The sequence below is a fragment of the Entelurus aequoreus genome, linkage group LG14 (assembly GCF_033978785.1).
Source record: "Entelurus aequoreus isolate RoL-2023_Sb linkage group LG14, RoL_Eaeq_v1.1, whole genome shotgun sequence".
Classification (NCBI taxonomy): domain Eukaryota; kingdom Metazoa; phylum Chordata; class Actinopteri; order Syngnathiformes; family Syngnathidae; genus Entelurus; species Entelurus aequoreus.
This window is the reverse complement of record NC_084744.1, coordinates 54,897,245-54,917,068: the sequence shown is the minus strand read 5'-3', so window position 1 is coordinate 54,917,068 and position 19,824 is coordinate 54,897,245. Positions and strand designations below refer to the sequence as shown.

The 19,824-nt window shown below is 38.8% G+C and overlaps 2 protein-coding genes across 2 annotated transcripts in view; both read left to right on the top strand.

The window, feature by feature from the left end:
• Positions 1-3,711, top strand: part of yme1l1b (YME1-like 1b) — a 29,196-nt gene extending 25,485 nt beyond the window's left edge. Inside the window, exon 18 of the mRNA XM_062070220.1 lies at positions 62-3,711. Within this exon, the coding sequence (XP_061926204.1) occupies positions 62-205 (144 nt within the window). The 3' untranslated portion in view covers positions 206-3,711. The remainder of the gene's footprint in view (positions 1-61) is intronic.
• A 13,522-nt stretch (positions 3,712-17,233) lies between these two features.
• LOC133665058 (ras-related protein Rab-18) overlaps positions 17,234-19,824 on the top strand; it is a 26,850-nt gene continuing 24,259 nt past the window's right edge. The window contains exons 1-3 of the mRNA XM_062070219.1: positions 17,234-17,443; positions 17,720-17,775; positions 17,863-17,924. Of these exons, the coding sequence (XP_061926203.1) occupies positions 17,376-17,443; positions 17,720-17,775; positions 17,863-17,924 (186 nt within the window). The 5' untranslated portion in view covers positions 17,234-17,375. The remainder of the gene's footprint in view (positions 17,444-17,719; positions 17,776-17,862; positions 17,925-19,824) is intronic.

Below are 19,824 nucleotides of genomic sequence, written 5' to 3'. Positions count from 1 at the left end.
CCGCCGTTTAAGACGTCCTGCTCCTTTTTTTTCTAAATGACAATTGTCTTCTTTGCATCAGGAGTCCTACGAGCGGGCCAAGGCCCTCCTGAAGTCTCACGCCAAAGAGCACAAGAACCTCGCTGACGCGCTGCTCTCCTACGAGACGCTGGATGCCAAAGAGATCCAGCTGGTCTTGGAGGGAAAGACTCTGGAGACCAGATGAACCAAGACAGGACAACAAACAGTAAAGCGTAATAGTTTTTTTTTTTTTTATTTCTACGGCACTCAGGGCTGGTAGAAGAACCTCAAAATCAGAGCATTGGAACATTTCAGTGAGGTTATCAAATGGACTTTATCCCCACTGGAGCAGGTTTGTCCTTGTTGCTTGTTTACTGACAGGTCAAATTTGTGCTTTATGAGGATGTTCTTATACCTCCTTCACGATACAGAGTCACAATGTTGACACAAATACCTAAATCTTGTGTTATGTAGCTCAGGGTAGCTGGGAGGGACTAGTATGTGAATGTAAATATGCACCATATACCTGCTAGTAAGACTATCCTGTAAATGATTGGGTGATTTGGGTTCAGCTGTACGCCGTAATGTTATCTGATCCAAATTATAAACTACCTTTTAGCAACTCTCACTTGAATGCTATTGCTGGTTTTTCCCGCTAATGTGGCCTTTTGGGGAATGTACTGCATATTTCTTTTCCCCGGTACATTTTCATTTTCAAGATGCACCACTTTTAAAATGTACACATTAATAATGTGAACTGTTGTGCTGTACAGTACAGGTCAAAAGTTTGGACACACCCTCTCATTCAATGCGTTTTCTTAATTTTCATGACTATTTACATTGTAGATTGTCACTGAAGGCATCAAAACTATGAATGAACACATGTGGAGTTATGTACTTAACAAAAAAAAGGTGAAATAACTGAAAACATGTTTTATATTCTCGTTTCTTCAAAATAGCCACCCTTTGCTCTGATTACTGCTTTGCACACTCTTGGCATTCTCTGGATGAGCTTCAAGAGGTAGTCACCTGAACTGGTTTTCACTTCACAGGTGTCATAGTTTTGATGCCTTCAGTGACAATCTACAATGTAAATAGTCATGAAAACTCATTGAAATGAGAAGGTGTGTCCAAACATTTGGACTGTACTGTACATCAAAATGAGGTTGGAATGTTATGAGCATACATCATATTAGAAAAAGTTTCATTATAATTATACCAAACAATACATTACAAGAATTTTAATTTAGGTGCCCCAAAAAAATCACACCTGCAATCCTGTCCTTTTAGTTATTGAAAACCCCAAATTTTCGGAGATTTTCAATTTGAGGTTGGATAAGCTGTGAACCATAATCATCAAAACTACAGTATAGACCAAAAGTTTGGACACACCTTCTCATTCAATGCGTTGTCTTTATTTCCATGACTATTTACATTGTAGATAGTCACTGAAGGCATCAAAACTATGAATGAACACATGTGGAGTTATGTACTTACGAACTGAAAACGTGTTATATTCTAGTTTCTTCAAAATAGCCACCCTTTGCTCTGATTACTGCTTTGCACACTCTTGGCATTCTCTGGATGAGCTTCAAGAGGGTTTTCACTTCACAGGTGTCGTAGTTTTGATGCCTTCAGTGACAATCTACAATGTAAATAGTCATGAAAATAAAGAAAATTCATTGAAATGAGAAGGTGTGTCCAAACGTTTGGACTGTACTGTACATCAAAATGAGGCTGGAATGTTATGAGCATACATCATATTAGAAAAAGTTTCATTATAATTATACCAAACAATACATTACAAGAATTTTAATTTAGGTGCCCCAAAAAAATCACACCTGCAATCCTGTCCTTTTAGTTATTGAAAACCCCAAATTTTCTGAGATTGTCAATTCGAGGTTGGATAAGCTGTGAACCATAATCATCAAAATTACAGTATAGACCAAATGTTTGGACACACCTTCTCATTCAATGCGTTTTCTTCATTTTCATGACTATTTACATTGTAGATTGTCACTGAAGGCATCAAAACTATGAATGGACACATGTGGAGTTATGTACTTACGAACTGAAAACGTATTATATTCTAGTTTCTTCAAAATAGCCACCCTTTGCTCTGATTACTGCTTTGCACACTCTTGGCATTCTCTGGATGAACTTCAAGAGGGTTTTCACTTCACAGGTGTCGTAGTTTTGATGCCTTCAGTGACAATCTACAATGTAAATAGTCATGAAAATAAAGAAAATTCATTGAAATGAGAAGGTGTGTCCAAACGTTTGGACTGTACTGTACATCAAAATGAGGCTGGAATGTTATGAGTATACATCATATTAGAAAAAGTTTCATTATAATTATACCAAACAATACATTACAAGAATTTGAATTCAGGTGCCCCAAAAAATCACACCTGTAATCCTGTCCTTTTAGTTATTGAAAACCCCAAATTTTCTGAGATTGTCAATTCGAGGTTGGATAAGCTGTGAACCATAATCATCAAAGTACAGTATAGACCAGAAGTTTGGACACACCTTCTCATTCAATGCGTCTTCTTTATTTTCATGACTATTTACATTGTAGATTGTCAATGAAGGCATCAAAACTATGAATGAACACATGTGGAGTTATGTACTTACGAACTGAAAACGTGTTATATTCTAGTTTCTTCAAAATAGCCACCCTTTGCTCTGATTACTGCTTTGCACACTCTTGGCATTCTCTGGATGAGCTTCAAGAGGGTTTTCACTTCACAGGTGTCGTAGTTTTGATGCCTTCAGTGACAATCTACAATGTAAATAGTCATGAAAACTCATTGAAATGAGAAGGTGTGTCCAAACGTTTGGCCTGTACTGTACATCAAAATGAGGCTGGAATGTTATGAGCATACATCATATTAGAAAAATTTTCATTATAATTATACCAAACAATACATTACAAGAATTTGAATTCAGGTGCCCAAAAAAATCACACCTGTAATCCTGTCCTTTAGTTATTGAAAACCCCAAATTTTCTGAGATTGTCAATTCGAGGTTGAATAAACTGTGAACCATAATCATCAAAATTACAGTATAGACCAAAAGTTTGGACACACCTTCTCATTCAATGCGTTTTCTTTATTTCCATGACTATTTACATTGTAGATTGTCACTGAAGGCATCAAAACTATGAATGAACACATGTGGAGTTATGTACTTAACAAAAAAAAGGTAAAATAACTGAAAACATGATTTATATTCTAGTTTCCACAAAATAGCCACCCTTTGCTCTGATTACTGCTTTGCACACTCTTTGCATTCTATGGATGAGCTTCAAAAGATAGTCACCTGAACTGGTTTTCACTTCACAGGGTTGATTAGTGGATTTCCTTGCTTTATCAATGGGGTTGGGACCATCAGTTATGTTGTGAATGAGGTGTGTCCAAACTTTTGGCCTGTCACGGTGTGACAAAAAAAACTACCGCAGAGTTGATATGTTTGCGTTAAGTACTTGCCAATCATCAGTGGTTACCAGGAAAATACCAAACTTTTTTCACTCAAAGTGCATAGGAACCTTATTAGCAGTCGCTCCAAATGTATTGCATTATGGAAGGAAGGTTTTGTTAATAGCAGACACGTTTTATTAGTATTCCAATTTTAGTTTTGTTTGCACTCTGGCATTTTCACCCAGATTGGGATGTAATGAGAGAATTGTAAATAAATACAGTAGACACACAGGCGCTCCTTGTGTCATGTTTTCTGGCGATGAACGCACTCTCCTTATACAGAGTGGAGTTTTTAATTTCAACTTTCGTTATGTCTCCTAAGCATGAGGCAATCGTCCGGTGGCAGCGTGTCAAAGAAAAGTACAATTAGACATCCTAAAATGCTCAGTGGGAACTTAAAGAGGAACTGCATTTTTTGGGGGGAATATTGCCTATTTGTCACAATCCCTAAATAAGACAGGAACACAAATGGCTTTTTTTTAAGCATTCTAATTTGTAATATAGGGCAAGAACAATAAAGCCATCGGGAGTCATCAATTGCGCCCTTAAAGCCCTCTAAAAATTGCTAACAATACTCCATTTTTATGTCAAAACCTGGATATTAACCAAGTATTGGCGCTAAGTAATTACTTTTAATCACAGAAAGCTAACCAGCTTATGCAGCTATTGACATACTGAGCCGGTGAGCTGCTGAATCGCCTCGGAGTTGGTGAAAGTTAATTCTACATTATAGATAATGCATCTTACTTGTACAGTAGAAGGTTGTGGAAATAAAACAAGAAGATGGTGAACTTCGACACTCAAGATGGCGAAAATGACACAAAAAAAACGCTCGTTTGCGGCCACGTTTTAAAAATATATATTATTCCTTCTACAATCATGATGGATTTTTCATCTAAACGTGAAGCTATAAACATCCCATCAGTCTGCATACCAGTGAGAGCAGATAGTGTACTGTAAGTGATTGTTTTATTAGGGTCCGCATGTACCCTGTATAAAGGACTCCCATAGGGAAATTGTAAGGTTTTATTATTATTCTTTATTATTATTATTATTATTCCGCAGCTTTGCACACTACTTTGCCCCCCTTAACATGCTTCAATAATCACCAAATTTTACACACACATAGAAAAACGATGACACAAAACTTAAGTCAAAAAACCAAACCCCAAAAATCAAAATTGCGCTCTAGAAAAAACAAAAACAAACTGCCTGTAACTCCCACTACGAAGGTCGTAGAGACATGGAACAAAAACTTCTATGTAGGTCTCACCTAGCCCTACATTTCATTTTTGACATCTTTCATCAAAAATCAACAGGAAGTTGGCAATCACCCCTTCAAAACAAAAGTTTCATAAAAACACTAATTTTTGCCTCTTTGAGCTGTAATTTGATCCCCTTAAAATACTTCAAAACTCACCAAACTTTTTACACACATCAGGACTGGCGGAAATTGCGATCTAATAAAAAAACCGAACCCCAAAACTCAAAATTGCGCTCTAGCGCCCCCTAGGAATAAAACACAGACAAAACTGCTCCTCGGAGGAAAACACAGACAAAACTGCTTGTAACTTCCGGTAGGAACGTCTAAGAGACATGAAACAAAAACCTCTATGTAGGTCTCACCTAGACCTACATTTCATTCTTTGACATCCTTCAGCAAAAATCAACAGGAAGTTTGCAATCCCTCCTTCAAAACTAAATTTTTGTTAAAACCGGTCACCAAACATTATCTCCTCTGAGCGCGTTTGTCGTTTCGGCTTCAAACTACTACAGGAGAGAGATTGAACCCTTCTGATTGACGGATACTCAAAGAGTTTTGATAAATGCTGCGGTTTTGATTTTATGAGCCTTCAAAGAACCGCTGCGCTGATAATGCTGCTGTAAAAGTATTGGGACACTTAGGACTAACAGTAGACAAAAGTTTTTGAACACTTAGGACTAGCACCTGCCAAATATGCGGGCCCGACCAACGCTGCTTGCAGCTTTAATTATGTTTGTAGTTTGTATTTCTTGTTCTTGGATCTGCTTATCACTCAGCTTCTAAAACTTGTAGCTCATCCTCCTTATATTCAGCCTCAAAAATATCAAGTTCTGTATCGTCATTCGTCCCACCGTAGTCGTTTGCTCTCATGAAGTCTGCCATGATTAGTAATGGAAATAGTTATGCGTCTGGGGACGGCGTGGCGCAGATTGGGAGAGTGGCCGTGCCAGCAACCTGAGGGTTCCTGGTTCGATCCCCAGCTTCTACCAACCTAGTCGCGTCCGCCGTGGCCTTTGAGCAAGACACTTCACCCTTGCTCCTGGTTAGCGCCTTGCATGGGAGCTCCCGCCATCAGTCTGTGAATGTGTGTGTGAATGGGTGAATGTGGAAATAGTGCCAAAGCGCTTTGAGTACCTTGAAGGTAAAAAAGCGCTTAAACAAGTATAACCCATTTACCAAATTATTACGCCGCCGTATTTTTAAAATGACCAAACTACGTAAATATAACATATTATTAATGTGCCTGTTACATTACATATACAGGTGAAACTCAAAACATTTGAATATTGTGCAAATGTTAATTCATGTCAGCAATTTAACTTCAAATCTGAAACTAAGATGTGATGTAAACTCATTACATGCAGCGTGAGATATGTCAGGCCTTTTTTTTGTTAGATTGTCTATAATCATTAGGGGTGCACAAAAATGTTTGATTCACATCAGAATAGCGTTTCTTATTCATCCTGATTCTAAATCGATTCATAATAAATAAATAAAAAATGTATATACCGTATTTTTCGGATTATAAATCGCAGTTTTTTTCATAGTTTGGTCGGGGGTGCGATTTATAATTTTGGAGCGATTTATGTGTGAAATTATTAACACAGAGGAAGAAGATTTCATGGGATTTAGCGATCAGGAGTGACAGATTGTTTGGTAAACGTGTAGCATGTTCTATATGTTATAGTTATTTGAATGACTCTTACCATAATATGTTACGTTAACATACCAGGCACCTTCTCAGTTGGTTATTTATGCCTCATATAACGTACACTTATTCAGCCTGTTGTTCACTATTCTTTATTTATTTTAAATTGCCTTTCAAATGTCTATTCTTGGTGTTGGCTTTTATCAAATAAATTTCCCCCCAAAAATGCGACTTATACTCCAGTGCGACTGTTTTTTTCCTTCTTTATTATGCATTTTCGGCTGGTGCGATTTATACTCCGAAAAATACGGTAAATATAACATATTATTAATGTGCCTGTTACATTACATATACAGGTGAAACTCAAAAAATTTGAATATTTTGCAAATGTTAATTCATGTCAGCAATTTAACTTTAAATCTGAAACTAATATGTGATGTAAACTCATTACATGCAGCGTGAGATATATATTTTCAATAATCATTAGGAGTGCACAAAATTTTTTGATTTACATCGTAATAGCGATTCTTATTCATCCGGATTCTAAATAAAATCATAATTAAAAAAAAAAGAAGTATATACTGTATATATATATATTTTTTTTTAATTATTATTATTATTATTATTTTTTTTTTTTACGAATGTATTAATCAATCAAAAAAACAATACACAACAATGCAATCCAATTCCAAAACCATCCCAGCAACATTAAGAACAACAATAAACCGAGCATATGAGGACACACAAACATGACACGGAACAATCCAAATGTAGTGAAACAAAAATGAACATTATCGACAACAGCATCAATATTAGTAACAATTTCAAAATAGCAGTGATTAAAAAACCCTCATTGACGTTATCATTAAAAACATTAATAAACATTATTTATTTTTTAATAATAGATTTTGAAAAATACATTTTTAGGCCATATCCTTGCAACCAGAATAAGTTTTTCTAACCTGTTTTGAAAAAATTCCATTATAATTATACCAAACAATACATTAATCTGAATTTAGGTGCCCCCCAAAAAAATCACACCTGTACTCCTGTCTTACAGTTATTGAAAACCCCAAATTTTCGGAGATTTTCAATTCGAGGTTGGATCAGCTGTAAACCATAATCATCAAAATTACAGTACAGGCCAAAAGTTTGGACACACCTTCTCATTCAATGCATTTTTTTATTTTCATAACTATTTAGATTGTAGATTGTCACTGAAGGCATCAAAACTATGAATGAACACATGTATGTACTTAACAAAAAAAAGGTGAAATAACTGAAAACATGTTTTATATTCTAGTTTCTTCAAAATAGCCACCCTTTGCTCTGATTACTGCTTTGCACACTCTTGGCATTCTCTCCATGAGCTTCAAGAGGTAGTCACCTGAAAAGGGTTTTCACTTCATAGTTTTGATGCCTTCAGTGACAATCTACAAAGTAAATTGTCATGAAAATAAAGAAAACGCATTGAAATGAGAAGGTGTGTCCAAACTCCTGGCCTGTACTGTATATCAAAATAAGGCTTGAAATATCTTGAGTTGCATGTTATGAGCGTACATCCTATTAGTCCCACTTTGTAAATCTAATTGCTGGAATAAACGAACCTTTGCACAGTGTTTAAGTGTTTAGAGCTTCACCGGAATACTTACAGCATGTATATATAATGCTGATGAAGTTATTTGGATGTTTTTTATAGAGTGAATCCCAGTACCGCCATTGTTAGCTATTATTTACAAGTTAGAATGCATTTAAAAAAAGGTGTACTTGTCTCACATTAGGATTTTTTTTATGATCACACAAAATAAAACTAAAAAAAGAGCATTTCCTCTTTAAGCATGCTTGGTGTAAGCTGTTCAACTGTCGCAAACATCAAGGATGTTTTTAAATAATTGTATTTATTATTTACATTACTGTATTTTCATGGGTTCTGTGTATAGTGTGAGGGGCTTTGCTGATAATTTAGGTCGAAGTTACAACTTCAGTTAACTCAAATTGCATCTTATTCTTCAGAACGTAACCCAAGGACCACCTGTACAGTAAAGCGTATGTGGGCATTGAATGTACATCATTCTCTTCAACTGTTATACAAATAGTAAAATTGTATGTAGATGCAATAAATAAAGAATGTACAGGTTTAAGTCATGTTTTTATTCATATTATAGCAAATGAACACATATAATTAACGTATTTTTCAGACTATAAAACGCTAGGAGAAAATGTTACTCATCTCATAAAGGATGAATAAAGACGTTGTGGCGGTCCCCCCCCCCGTCCCCCCCCAAGTGTCAAAAAGTCTGGATTTTTTGTAAGTGTCAAAAAATCTGGATTTTTTTGTAAGTGTCAAAAAGTCTGGATTTTTTTCCAAGTGTCAAAAAGTCTGGATTTTTTTCCAAGTGTCAAAAAGTCTGAAATTTTTCCAAGTGTCAAAAAGTCTGACATTTTTCCAAGTGTCAAAAAGTCTGGGTTTTTTCCAAGTGTCAAAAAGTCGGGATTTATTCTAAGTGTCAAAAAGTCTGGATTTTTTTCTAAGTTTCAAAAAGTCTGGATTTTTTTCTGTGTCAAAAAGTCTGAAATTTTTCCAAGTGTCAAAAAGTCTGGATTGGTAGTGAGTTCAAACCCCATACATGGGAGAGGAGAGGAGAGGAGAGGAGAGGAAAGGTTTGGAGAGATGCGGTTCGGAGAGGAGGCCATCCTGGATTTTGTGAAGATAAGATTGTGTTCCATACACACATGTAATCGAGGACTCCTACTCAGTAAAGTATGATGAGGTAGAACAAAATACCATCAACCAGAGTGGGGTTCGAACCCAGTACCTTTCATTCCGAGTCAGCAGTCTTAACCACTGGGCTATCCTCGGTCTTGTGAAGAGTAGATTTCTTTCCATACACAAATGTTATCTACGACCCCTGGCTCGCTAAAGTATGATGAGGTAGAACAAAATACCATCAACCAGAGTGGGGTTCGAACCCAGTACCTTTCATTCCGAGTCAGCAGTCTTAACCACTGGGCTATCCTCGATCTTGTGAAGAGTAGATTTCTTTCCATACACAAATGTTATCTACGACCCCTGGCTCGCTAAAGTATGATGAGGTAGAACAAAATACCATCAACCAGAATGGGGTTCGAACCCAGTACCTTTCATTCTGAGTCAGCAGTGTTAACCCCTGGTCTATCCTGGGTTTTGTGAAGATTAGATTGTGTTCCATACACACATGTAATCGAGGACTCCTACTCAGTAAAGTATGATAGAGGTTGAACAAATTACTGTCAAAATCTTGTCTCAGCAATACCCAGGATAGCTCAATGGTTAAGACTGCTGCCTCTCACCCAGTACTACTGGGTTCAAATCCATAACGTGGAGTGGTTATCGCCACAATCTGTATCTGACTGTGACTCATCAGAAATTGCCTGGGCTTCAGGAAAATCAACTGGGAGCAGCAAATTCTGGTGTACTACCCTCTCTTTCCCTGTAGCATCACAAATCCTGTACACATTGATCCTTGATCTCACAGACACAAAGGTGTTGACTCCCATCGGTCTGCAACTTTCCTCTTCCCTTTTTCATCTCGATTGGCAAGCAGCACTCTGTCACCCACAACTAACTGTGACCCTTTAACCTTGCGGTTGTATATCTTAGCATGACGATCCTGCTCATCAACTGCGTGCTGTTTAGCAATCCATGGGGCCTTGATGAAATCCTTTTTTAGATGGCACACAAACTCATTGTGGCTGACAACGGTGGAGTTCTCCAAGACATGATGGAACATAACGTCGACAGGCAAGCGTGGGACACGACCAAACATCAGGTAAAATGGGGCAAAGCCCGTGGTCTCATGCACTGTACAGTTATAGCAAAACGTCAGAGTCTGGAGCATTTGCGGCCTTCTGGACTTGGATTTCGGGGAAAAGGTCCTAATCATACCTCCAAGAGTTCTGTTGAATATTTCAGTGATACCATTGCCCATTGGATGATATGGAGTCGTGTGGGACTTTTGCACTCCCGCCATCTCAAGAAGATCCTTGATAAGCCTACTCTCAAAGTTAGCTCCCTGGTCCGAATGAATCCTTTTAGGGAATCCATAGATGCAGAAAAACCTGTCCCACAACTTGCTTTGCTGATCAGGAACCACGCTCCTGAGGCTAGCACTCTTAAGAGGCCCTGTAAAGTATGTAAGCAGCAACATCTTACTGTGCTCCACAATGTGTGCCATCAAAAAGCCAAGAAGGTGCTGATGGTCAGCACCCCTCCAGACACTGTCTACGTTAACTGTCCAAACCGCCCACAAAAGGTCATGCTTAAAGGCCTACTGAAATGATTTTTTTAAAATTTAAACGGGAATAGCAGATCCATTCTATGTGTCATACTTGATCATTTCGCGATATTGCCATATTTTTGCTGAAAGGATTTAGTAGAGAAAATCGACGATAAAGTTCGCAACTTTTGCTCGCTGATAAAAAAAAGCCTTGCCTGTACCAGAAGTAGCGTGACGTCACAGGAGCTAGTATTCCTCACAATTCCCCGTTGTTTACAATGGAGCGAGAGAGATTCGGACCGAGAAAGTGACGATTACCCCATTAATTTGAGCGAGGATGAAAGATTCGTAGATGAGGAACGTTACAGTGAAGGACTTGAGAGGCAGTGATGGACGTATCTTTTTTCGCTCTGACTGTAACTTAGGTACAAGCTGGCTCATTGGATTCCACACTCTCCTTTTTCTATTGTGGATCACGGATTTGTATTTTAAACCACCTCGGATACTATATCCTCTTGAAAATGAGAGTCGAGCACGCGAAATGGACATTTAAAGTGACTTTTATCTCCAAGACAATACATCGGTGACACACTTAGCTACTGAGCTAGCGCGATGGCATCGTTCTCAAATGAAGATACAAACAAAATAAATAAACCCCTGACTGGAAGGATAGACAGAAGACCAACAATAATATTAAACCATGTACATGTAACTACACGGTTAAAAATTCTCAGCCTGGTAAGGCTTAACTATGCTGTTGCTAACGACGCTAAGGCTAATTTAGCAACTTAGCAACCGGACCTCACAGAACTATGTACTCTCTCCTTTTTCTATTGTGGATCACGGATTTGTATTTTAAACCACCTCGGATACTATATCCTCTTGAAAATGAGAGTCGAGCACGCGAAATGGACATTTAAAGTGACTTTTATCTCCAAGACAATACATCGGTGACACACTGAGCTAGCGCGATAGCATCGTTCTCAAATGAAGATAGAAACAAAATAAATAAACCCCTGACTGGAAGGATAGACAGAAGACCAACAATAATATTAAACCATGTACATGTAACTACACGGTTAAAAATTCTCAGCCTGGTAAGGCTTAACTATGCTGTTGCTAACGACGCTAAGGCTAATTTAGCAACTTAGCACCCGGACCTCACAGAACTATGTACTCTCTCCTTTTTCTATTGTGGATCACGGATTTGTATTTTAAACCACCTCGGATACTATATCCTCTTGAAAATGAGAGTCGAGCACGCGAAATGGACATTTAAAGTGACTTATCTCCAAGACAATACATCGGTGACACACTTAGCTACTGAGCTAGCGCGATAGCATCGTTCTCAAATGAAGATAGAAACAAAATAAATAAACCCCCGACTGGAAGGATAGAACGAAGACCAACAATAATATTAAACCATGTACATGTAACTACACGGTTAAAAATTCTCAGCCTGGTAAGGCTTAACTATGCTGTTGCTAATGACGCTAAGGCTAATTTAGCAACTTAGCAACCGGACCTCACAGAACTATGTACTCTCTCCTTTTTCTATTGTGGATCACGGATTTGTATTTTAAACCACCTCGGATACTATATCCTCTTGAAAATGAGAGTCGAGCACGCGAAATGGACATTTAAAGTGACTTATCTCCAAGACAATACATCGGTGACACACTTAGCTACTGAGCTAGCGCGATAGCATCGTTCTCAAATGAAGATAGAAACAAAATAAATAAACCCCCGACTGGAAGGATAGACAGAAGACCAACAATAATATTAAACCATGTACATGTAACTACACGGTTAAAAATTCTCAGCCTGGTAAGGCTTAACTATGCTGTTGCTAACGACGCTAAGGCTAATTTAGCAACTTAGCAACCGGACCTCACAGAACTATGTACTCTCTCCTTTTTCTATTGTGGATCACGGATTTGTATTTTAAACCACCTCGGATACTATATCCTCTTGAAAATGAGAGTCGAGCACGCGAAATGGACATTTAAAGTGACTTATCTCCAAGACAATACATCGGTGACACACTTAGCTACTGAGCTAGCGCGATAGCATCGTTCTCAAATGAAGATAGAAACCCATCAACAGCCGTGCTCACCTGCATTCCAGCGATCAACGGCACGACGAAGGACTTCATCCGTGGGTTTGGCGGCAAGCATCGGCTAGGCGTAGTAAGTAGTCCTTGTTGTGTTGCTGTAAGTATTGTAATGCCCCGCAGTGGAGAAGGAGTCACACAGACGAGGAAGCGCTGCTCAATCGCTTAATTAACAACTCACGCTCACACACACTCAAGTTCTCCGCCAACTCGCGCGTTCCCCAAACCCTTAAAGACACAGTACACTAATGCAAATATCACAGATATTACAGTATTGTACTTAGCCGCTAAGACACCGATCGATCCCACCTACAACATTCTTCTTTGCAGTCTCCATTGTTCATTAAACAAATTGCAAAAGATTCACCAACACAGATGTCCAGAATACTGTGGAATTTTGTCGAAGAAAACAAGAGGCTTTTCTATCGGGTCCGATGGGGTCCAACCACTTCCGTTGCTTTTGTGACGTCACGCGCATAAATCATATCCAAAGGAGTTTTTCAACTGGAAGTGTGGCGGGAATTTTAAAATTGCACTTTATAAGTTAACCCGGCCGTATTGGCATGTGTTGCAATGTTAAGATTTCATCATTGATATATAAACTATCAGACTGCGTGGTTGGTAGTAGTGGGTTTCAGTAGGCCTTTAAGTTAGTCCATGTGTGTCTCTACAATGCTGAACAGTCCTTAGAAGGCTTCGCTATCCTCGATGACGGATCAGAGAGGACACTTTAATACTTCCATCAGCTGTACAACAACTCCATCTGACTAAAGAGCCAGAGAACCTTCCGTTGCGTACTGTTCGACATGAGGTGATCTACCTACAAGGAGCTGCTGTCTCATTCAAAATATCCCCAGCTCATGTGCCCAAAGAAAGATACAAAATCCACCATGCATTCACGGCTGACGAGTTAAGTCTTTCCGAGCACAGCTATCCTGTCAAATCACTCATGCGCAAGTATTCCCATCTGCAAGGACTTCCACTTCCACTGGTAGACAGAATCCAACTATTACTTCTCATTGGGTCGGATTTCCCACATCTACTCATCCCCAAGCATCCAGTAAGAGCTGGTCCACCTGGAAGCCCTGTTGCAGTGTGTACTCCGCTTGGATGGTCATTACAAGGTCCAGCCAACTTCCTGGTGAATATTCTCACTGCTATTGCACTATGTCTCCCAACTCTGACCTCCAGCGCCATATAGAACGTCTGTGGGAAGTCGACATATCCCCTTATGTGAACATTAAAACTGTTACTCGCTCCAAAGAAGATCAACAGGCCCTAGAACTGCTAGGGCAATGCACTACTAAAATAGAAATAGACGGAGTGACAAGGTATGCAGTGCCGCTGCTCCGGCGCAAAGAGAGCCCTCTCTTATGGGCTCCAAAGAATGCCTTGCTCCCACAGCTACGGAGCACTGAGTCTGTCTAAAGACCCAGCCCTTGCAGACACCTACTGTCAAGAAATCCAGAGACTAAAACAGCAAGGCTATGTTAAACCTCTGATTCCATCCACAGAAGACGACTCCAAGGAGTCCTGGTATCTGCCGCACCACGTGGTCCACCACAATGGTAAGGCCAGGATTGTCTATAACTGTTCTTACCAACATAACGGACAGTGCCTTAACAGCCAACTCCTGCCTGGTCCAACCCTAAGCCCTTCACTCCTCGAGGTACTTCTTCGCTTCCGGGAACACAGTGTGGCTGTCAGTGGTGACATCAAAGGGATGTTTCACCAAGTGTGCTTGCTACCAAAAGACAAAGCCCTCCTCCGTTTCCTGTGGAGAAGTATGAAAAGAGAAGAGGAGCCCACCGTATATGAGTGGCAAGTATTGCCGTTCGGAACTACTTGTAGTCCTTGCTGTGCAACATACGCCCTCCAAAGGCATGTGAAAGACAACAAGACGGGGTATGAAGACCTTGTGCACACAGTTGAAACCACATTCTATGTGGACAATTGTTTAACCAGCCTCACCACTGCAGACCAAGCTAAGATCCTAGTCGACCGACTATGCATGCTGCTGGCCACTGGAGGACTTGACATAAGGCAGTGGGCCAGTAATGATCCAACTGTAATAGCACACCTTCCTGCTGAGGCCAAAGCCAAGAGTACAGAACTTTGGCTGTCTCAGCCCAAGCAGGACCCTGAAGAACCAGCCTTGGGCCTTCGTTGGAACTGCGTCACAGATCGCCTCGGATACTGTCACCGACCAGTAGAGTATTCCAAGCCCACTCTACCATACGTCTTCAAGGTTATGGAAACACAATACGACCCACTGGGGTAACTTATCCCATTTACCACTCGAGCCAAGATTCTCATTCAAGACCTGTGGAAAGTCGGCGTCGGCTGGGATGAGCAAATTCAACCCAAACCTCTCTTGGAGATATGGACACAATGGAAGAGTGAGCTGGTCTACCTCCCACAACAAGAAATACCCAGGTGTTATATACCATATATATATATATATATATATATATATATATATATATATATATATATATATATATATATATATATATATATATATATATATATATATATAAATGAAGTCCATGCGCAGCTCCTTTTGAACAAAAGCATTGATAACTTGTTTATAGAAGTCTTCCTTATCTTTCTTCAGTTTTAAAAGTCTCTCTGTCTCGATGGAGTTCTTCCTTTAAGTATTACCTCCTGCTTCGATTGAAAGTCCAGTTTAGAAAACTGTTTTATTTTAGATATGTAATCCTCCATGTTAATAGTCCAGGCAAGAGCAAAAAATAAACAATCGCTGCTAACTGTTGCTGCTTGTTGTCACTTCTTCTGCAGCCGAGTAGTCACAAGAATGATCTCTGGGATCACTACCGCCCTCTACCACCAGGAGGCGGGATTACTGCGTGCCTCAGCCAGTGCGTCTTCGCAGCAGTTTTATGATTGCTCAGCACAAGAAATACGTTACACACATACAGTTGTTGACAAAATACACTGTACATTATATACCTCAGCTAACTAAACTATGGAAATGTATAATATAATTCATATAGCAATACGGTCTCACTGCACAGCAGGCTAGCAGTTAGCCGAGTCATTGCGCAATCCATGGTGAGGCTCAAGTCAGTGACGTGCCTAGACTGGCTGGTGACTCACCGCAAGTCTCTTCTCAGTATTTGAATGGCAAATGTGAAAATTCAGCGATTTTGAATAAAAATAATCTAAAACTGGTGAAGTTAAATGGAAAATAACTTTATAGTATAACCCATACTTGCCAACCCTCCTGTTTTTACCGGGAGACTCCCGGTATTCAGCGCCTCTCCCGATAACCTCCCGGCAGAAATTTTCTCCCGACAAACTCCCGGTATTCAGCCGGAGCTGGAGGCCACGCCCCCTCCAGCTCAATGCGGACCTGAGTGGGGACAGCCTGTTCTCACGTCGGCTTTCCCACAATATAAACAGCTTGCCTGCCCAATGACGTCATAACTGTAGAATGATCGAGGGCGAGTTCTTGGTTTCTTATGTGGGTTTATTGTTAGGCAGTTTCATTAACGTCCTCCCAGCGCGGTAACAACACACAACAACAGCAGTAACGTTTAGTCTACCGTAAAGCGGTTCGTCTGCCGTAAACAGCAATGTTGTGACACTCTTAAACAGGACAATACTGCCATCTACTGGATAGCCTCCAGAACACTGAAATTCAAGTATTTCTTTTATTTTATATGTATAATAAAATAAATATATATATATATATATATATAGCTAGAATTCACTGAAAGTCAAGTATTTCATACATATATATATATATATATATATATATATATATATATATATATATATATATATATATATATATATATATATATATATATATATATATATATATATATATATATATATATATATACGCACCCACCCCCCGCCCTCCACCCCCCACCTCCCGGTATCGGAGGTCTCAAGGTTGGCAAGTATGGTATAACCACTGGATACATATAACAATTTTATTTTATTTTTTTATTTTTACATTTTTTTTCTTTCCATGATGGCACGTGAGGCCCCGCCTCCCCTGCCTCCCCTGACTGCACGTCACTATATATATATATATATATATATATATATATATATATATATATATATATATATATATATATATATATATATATATATATATAGACCAAACCCCAAACCGGGTGACATTTGCAACTCAAGCACCTAATATAAACAGGTGTGTCCCTTTCCAAATCAAGTCCAAACAGCAAAATGTTATCCCATTTTGGGGAGAAAAAAAACTGTTAGATAACTAGATATGGACAAAGTGAACTGCTGTACATATATAGTTTCAAAACACTATAATAATGATTATGTAGAGATAAATACCTTACTACCAATAGAAGTTTGGCTAACTCAGGAATGCAGTTCCAATACTTGTCTCCCTGTGACCTTTGCTCTGACAGGCCGAAAGATAACTGTCACGTCACACTCGCGTTTGAAGATTATCGGTGACGTCACCGCGGGCGGAAGTTGCGCGGCGCAGTGTGTGCGCAGGCTGGCACGGCTAAGGACGGGAGTCACCAGGCGTCTGCTGCTCAAATAAAAAAACCCCAAAACAACACCCGTTGCGTCCAACAAACGACCATTACATCGGAATATGGATGACGACGTGTTGACGACTCTGAAACTGTTGATAATAGGCGAGAGCGGAGTGGGGAAGTCCAGGTTTGTTGTCTCTTGAGCTAGCTAGCTAGCCCGCTAGCTTAGCCTGTTCAGTCTGTTGACGTTGATGTGTAAAGTTTTGTTAGCACTGTTTTTCCCAACAGCAGATTCGACACACACTTGTTATGATTAAATCACTATAGACGTGTATTTATTCACATATATTTTATTTTGCTTTTACTTCAGCTGATGCCGCCCTCCCCCATTTGTTTTGAAAGTCTCCTGTTACAATAGGAAGTGTTATGTCAACTCACAAAAGCTGTTTGTTTTTTTAAACAGTCTTCTCCTGAGATTCACCGAGGACACTTTCGACCCAGAACAGTCTGCTACAATAGGTTTCCTTTCCTCACACAAGTTGTCCATGATTGTGTTAATTACTTCTAAAAAAAAAATGTTTTAATCTTTCCTCCATATTCCATAAGGTGTGGATTTCAAAGTGAAGACACTATCTATTGATGGGAACAAAGCAAAACTCGCCATATGGGTAAGACAAGATCATGAAGTTGTTGTCATTTGGTTTATTTAAAACAGTACCGTGAAGAAAAACACGCTGTAGTGCCACTTCTGTCCAGTAGATGGCGACATAGCACAATTCAAAATAATGGAGCATGACTTCTATAGGGGTGTCCAAACTTTTTCCACTTTGGTCCACACACTGAAAAATTAAATCATTCTGATATATTTAATCTTCAAAACTATTACTATATACTATACATATATATATTTAAAAAAAATATATATATACACAGTCATGGTCAAAAGTTTACATACACTTGTAAAGAACATAATGTCATGGCTGTCTTGAGTTTCCAATTATTTCTACAACTCTTGTTTTTTTTGTGATAGAGTGATTGGAGCACATACTTGTTGGTCACAAAAAAACCATTCATGAAGTTTGGTTCTTTTATGAATTTATTATGGGTCAAAAGTATACATACAGCAATGTTAATATTTGGTTAATAAAGCGGCAATGATGCGCTTTTGGTAGCCATCCACAAGCTTCTGCTTGAATTTTTGACCACTCCTCTTGACAAAATTGGTGCAGTTCAGCTAAATGTGTTGGTTTTCTGACATGGACTTGTTTCTTCAGCATTGTCCACAAGTTTAAGTCAGGACTTTGGGGAAGGCCATTCTAAAACTTTAATTCTAGCCTGATTTAGCCATTCCTTTACCACTTTTGACGTGTGTTTGGGGTCATTGCCCTGTTGGAACACCCAACTGCGCCCAAGACCCAACCTCCGGGCTGATGATTTTAGGTTGTCCTGAAGAATTTGGAGGTAATCCTCCTTTTTCATTGTCCCATTTATTCTCTGTAAAGCACCAGTTCCATTGGCAGCAAAACGGACCCAGAGCATAATACTACCACCACCATGCTTGACGGTAGGCATGGTGTTCCTGGGATTAAAGGCCTCACCTTTTCTCCTCCAAACATATTGCTGGGTATTGTGGCCAAACAGCTCAATTTTTGTTTCATCTGACCACAGAAATTTCCCCCAGAAGGTCTTATCTTTGTCCAACTGATTAAGTTAAAGTACCCATGATTGTCACACACACACTAGGTGTGGTGAAATTATTTTCTGCATTTGACCCATCACCCTTGATCACTCCCTATGGCAGTGTATGTAAACTTTTTACCACGACTGTATATATCCATCCATCCATTTTCTACCGCTTGTCCCTTTCGGGGTCACGGGGGATGCTGGAGCCTATCTCAGCTGCATTCGGGTGGAAGGCGGGGTGTACCCTGGACCTCATATATATATATATATATATATATATATATATATATATATATATATATATATATATATATATATATTTATTATTAAATATATATATATATATATATATATATATATATATATATATATATATATATATATATATATATATTTATTATTAAATATATATATATATATGAGCCACACACTGAAAAATGTAATCATGCGGGCGCCATTCTGATATATTTCATTTTCAAAACTAATACTATATATATATATATATATCTATATATCTATATCCATATATATTTTATATTTTTCCATATATATATATATATATATATATATATATATTTTTAAAAAAAGAACGTTTTAGAATGTGCTGTGGGCCTTGAAAAAGTTAGCTACGGGCCGCAAATGGCCTCCAAGCTGCACTTTGGACACCGTTGTTCTAGAAGAGGGGTGTCAAACATACGAACACGGTTTACCCGACTCGCGGGATGAGTTTGCTAACTATAAAAATGAGCTGAAATCCTTGAATGAAATAAACTGCTGTTCTAAATGTGTCCACTAGATGTCGCTATAGCTATTCTTTGTATTTTTGTAGATGATGTGTACAGAATAAACCACATGTTAGTACAACAGTTGAGTAAAATGAGTAAA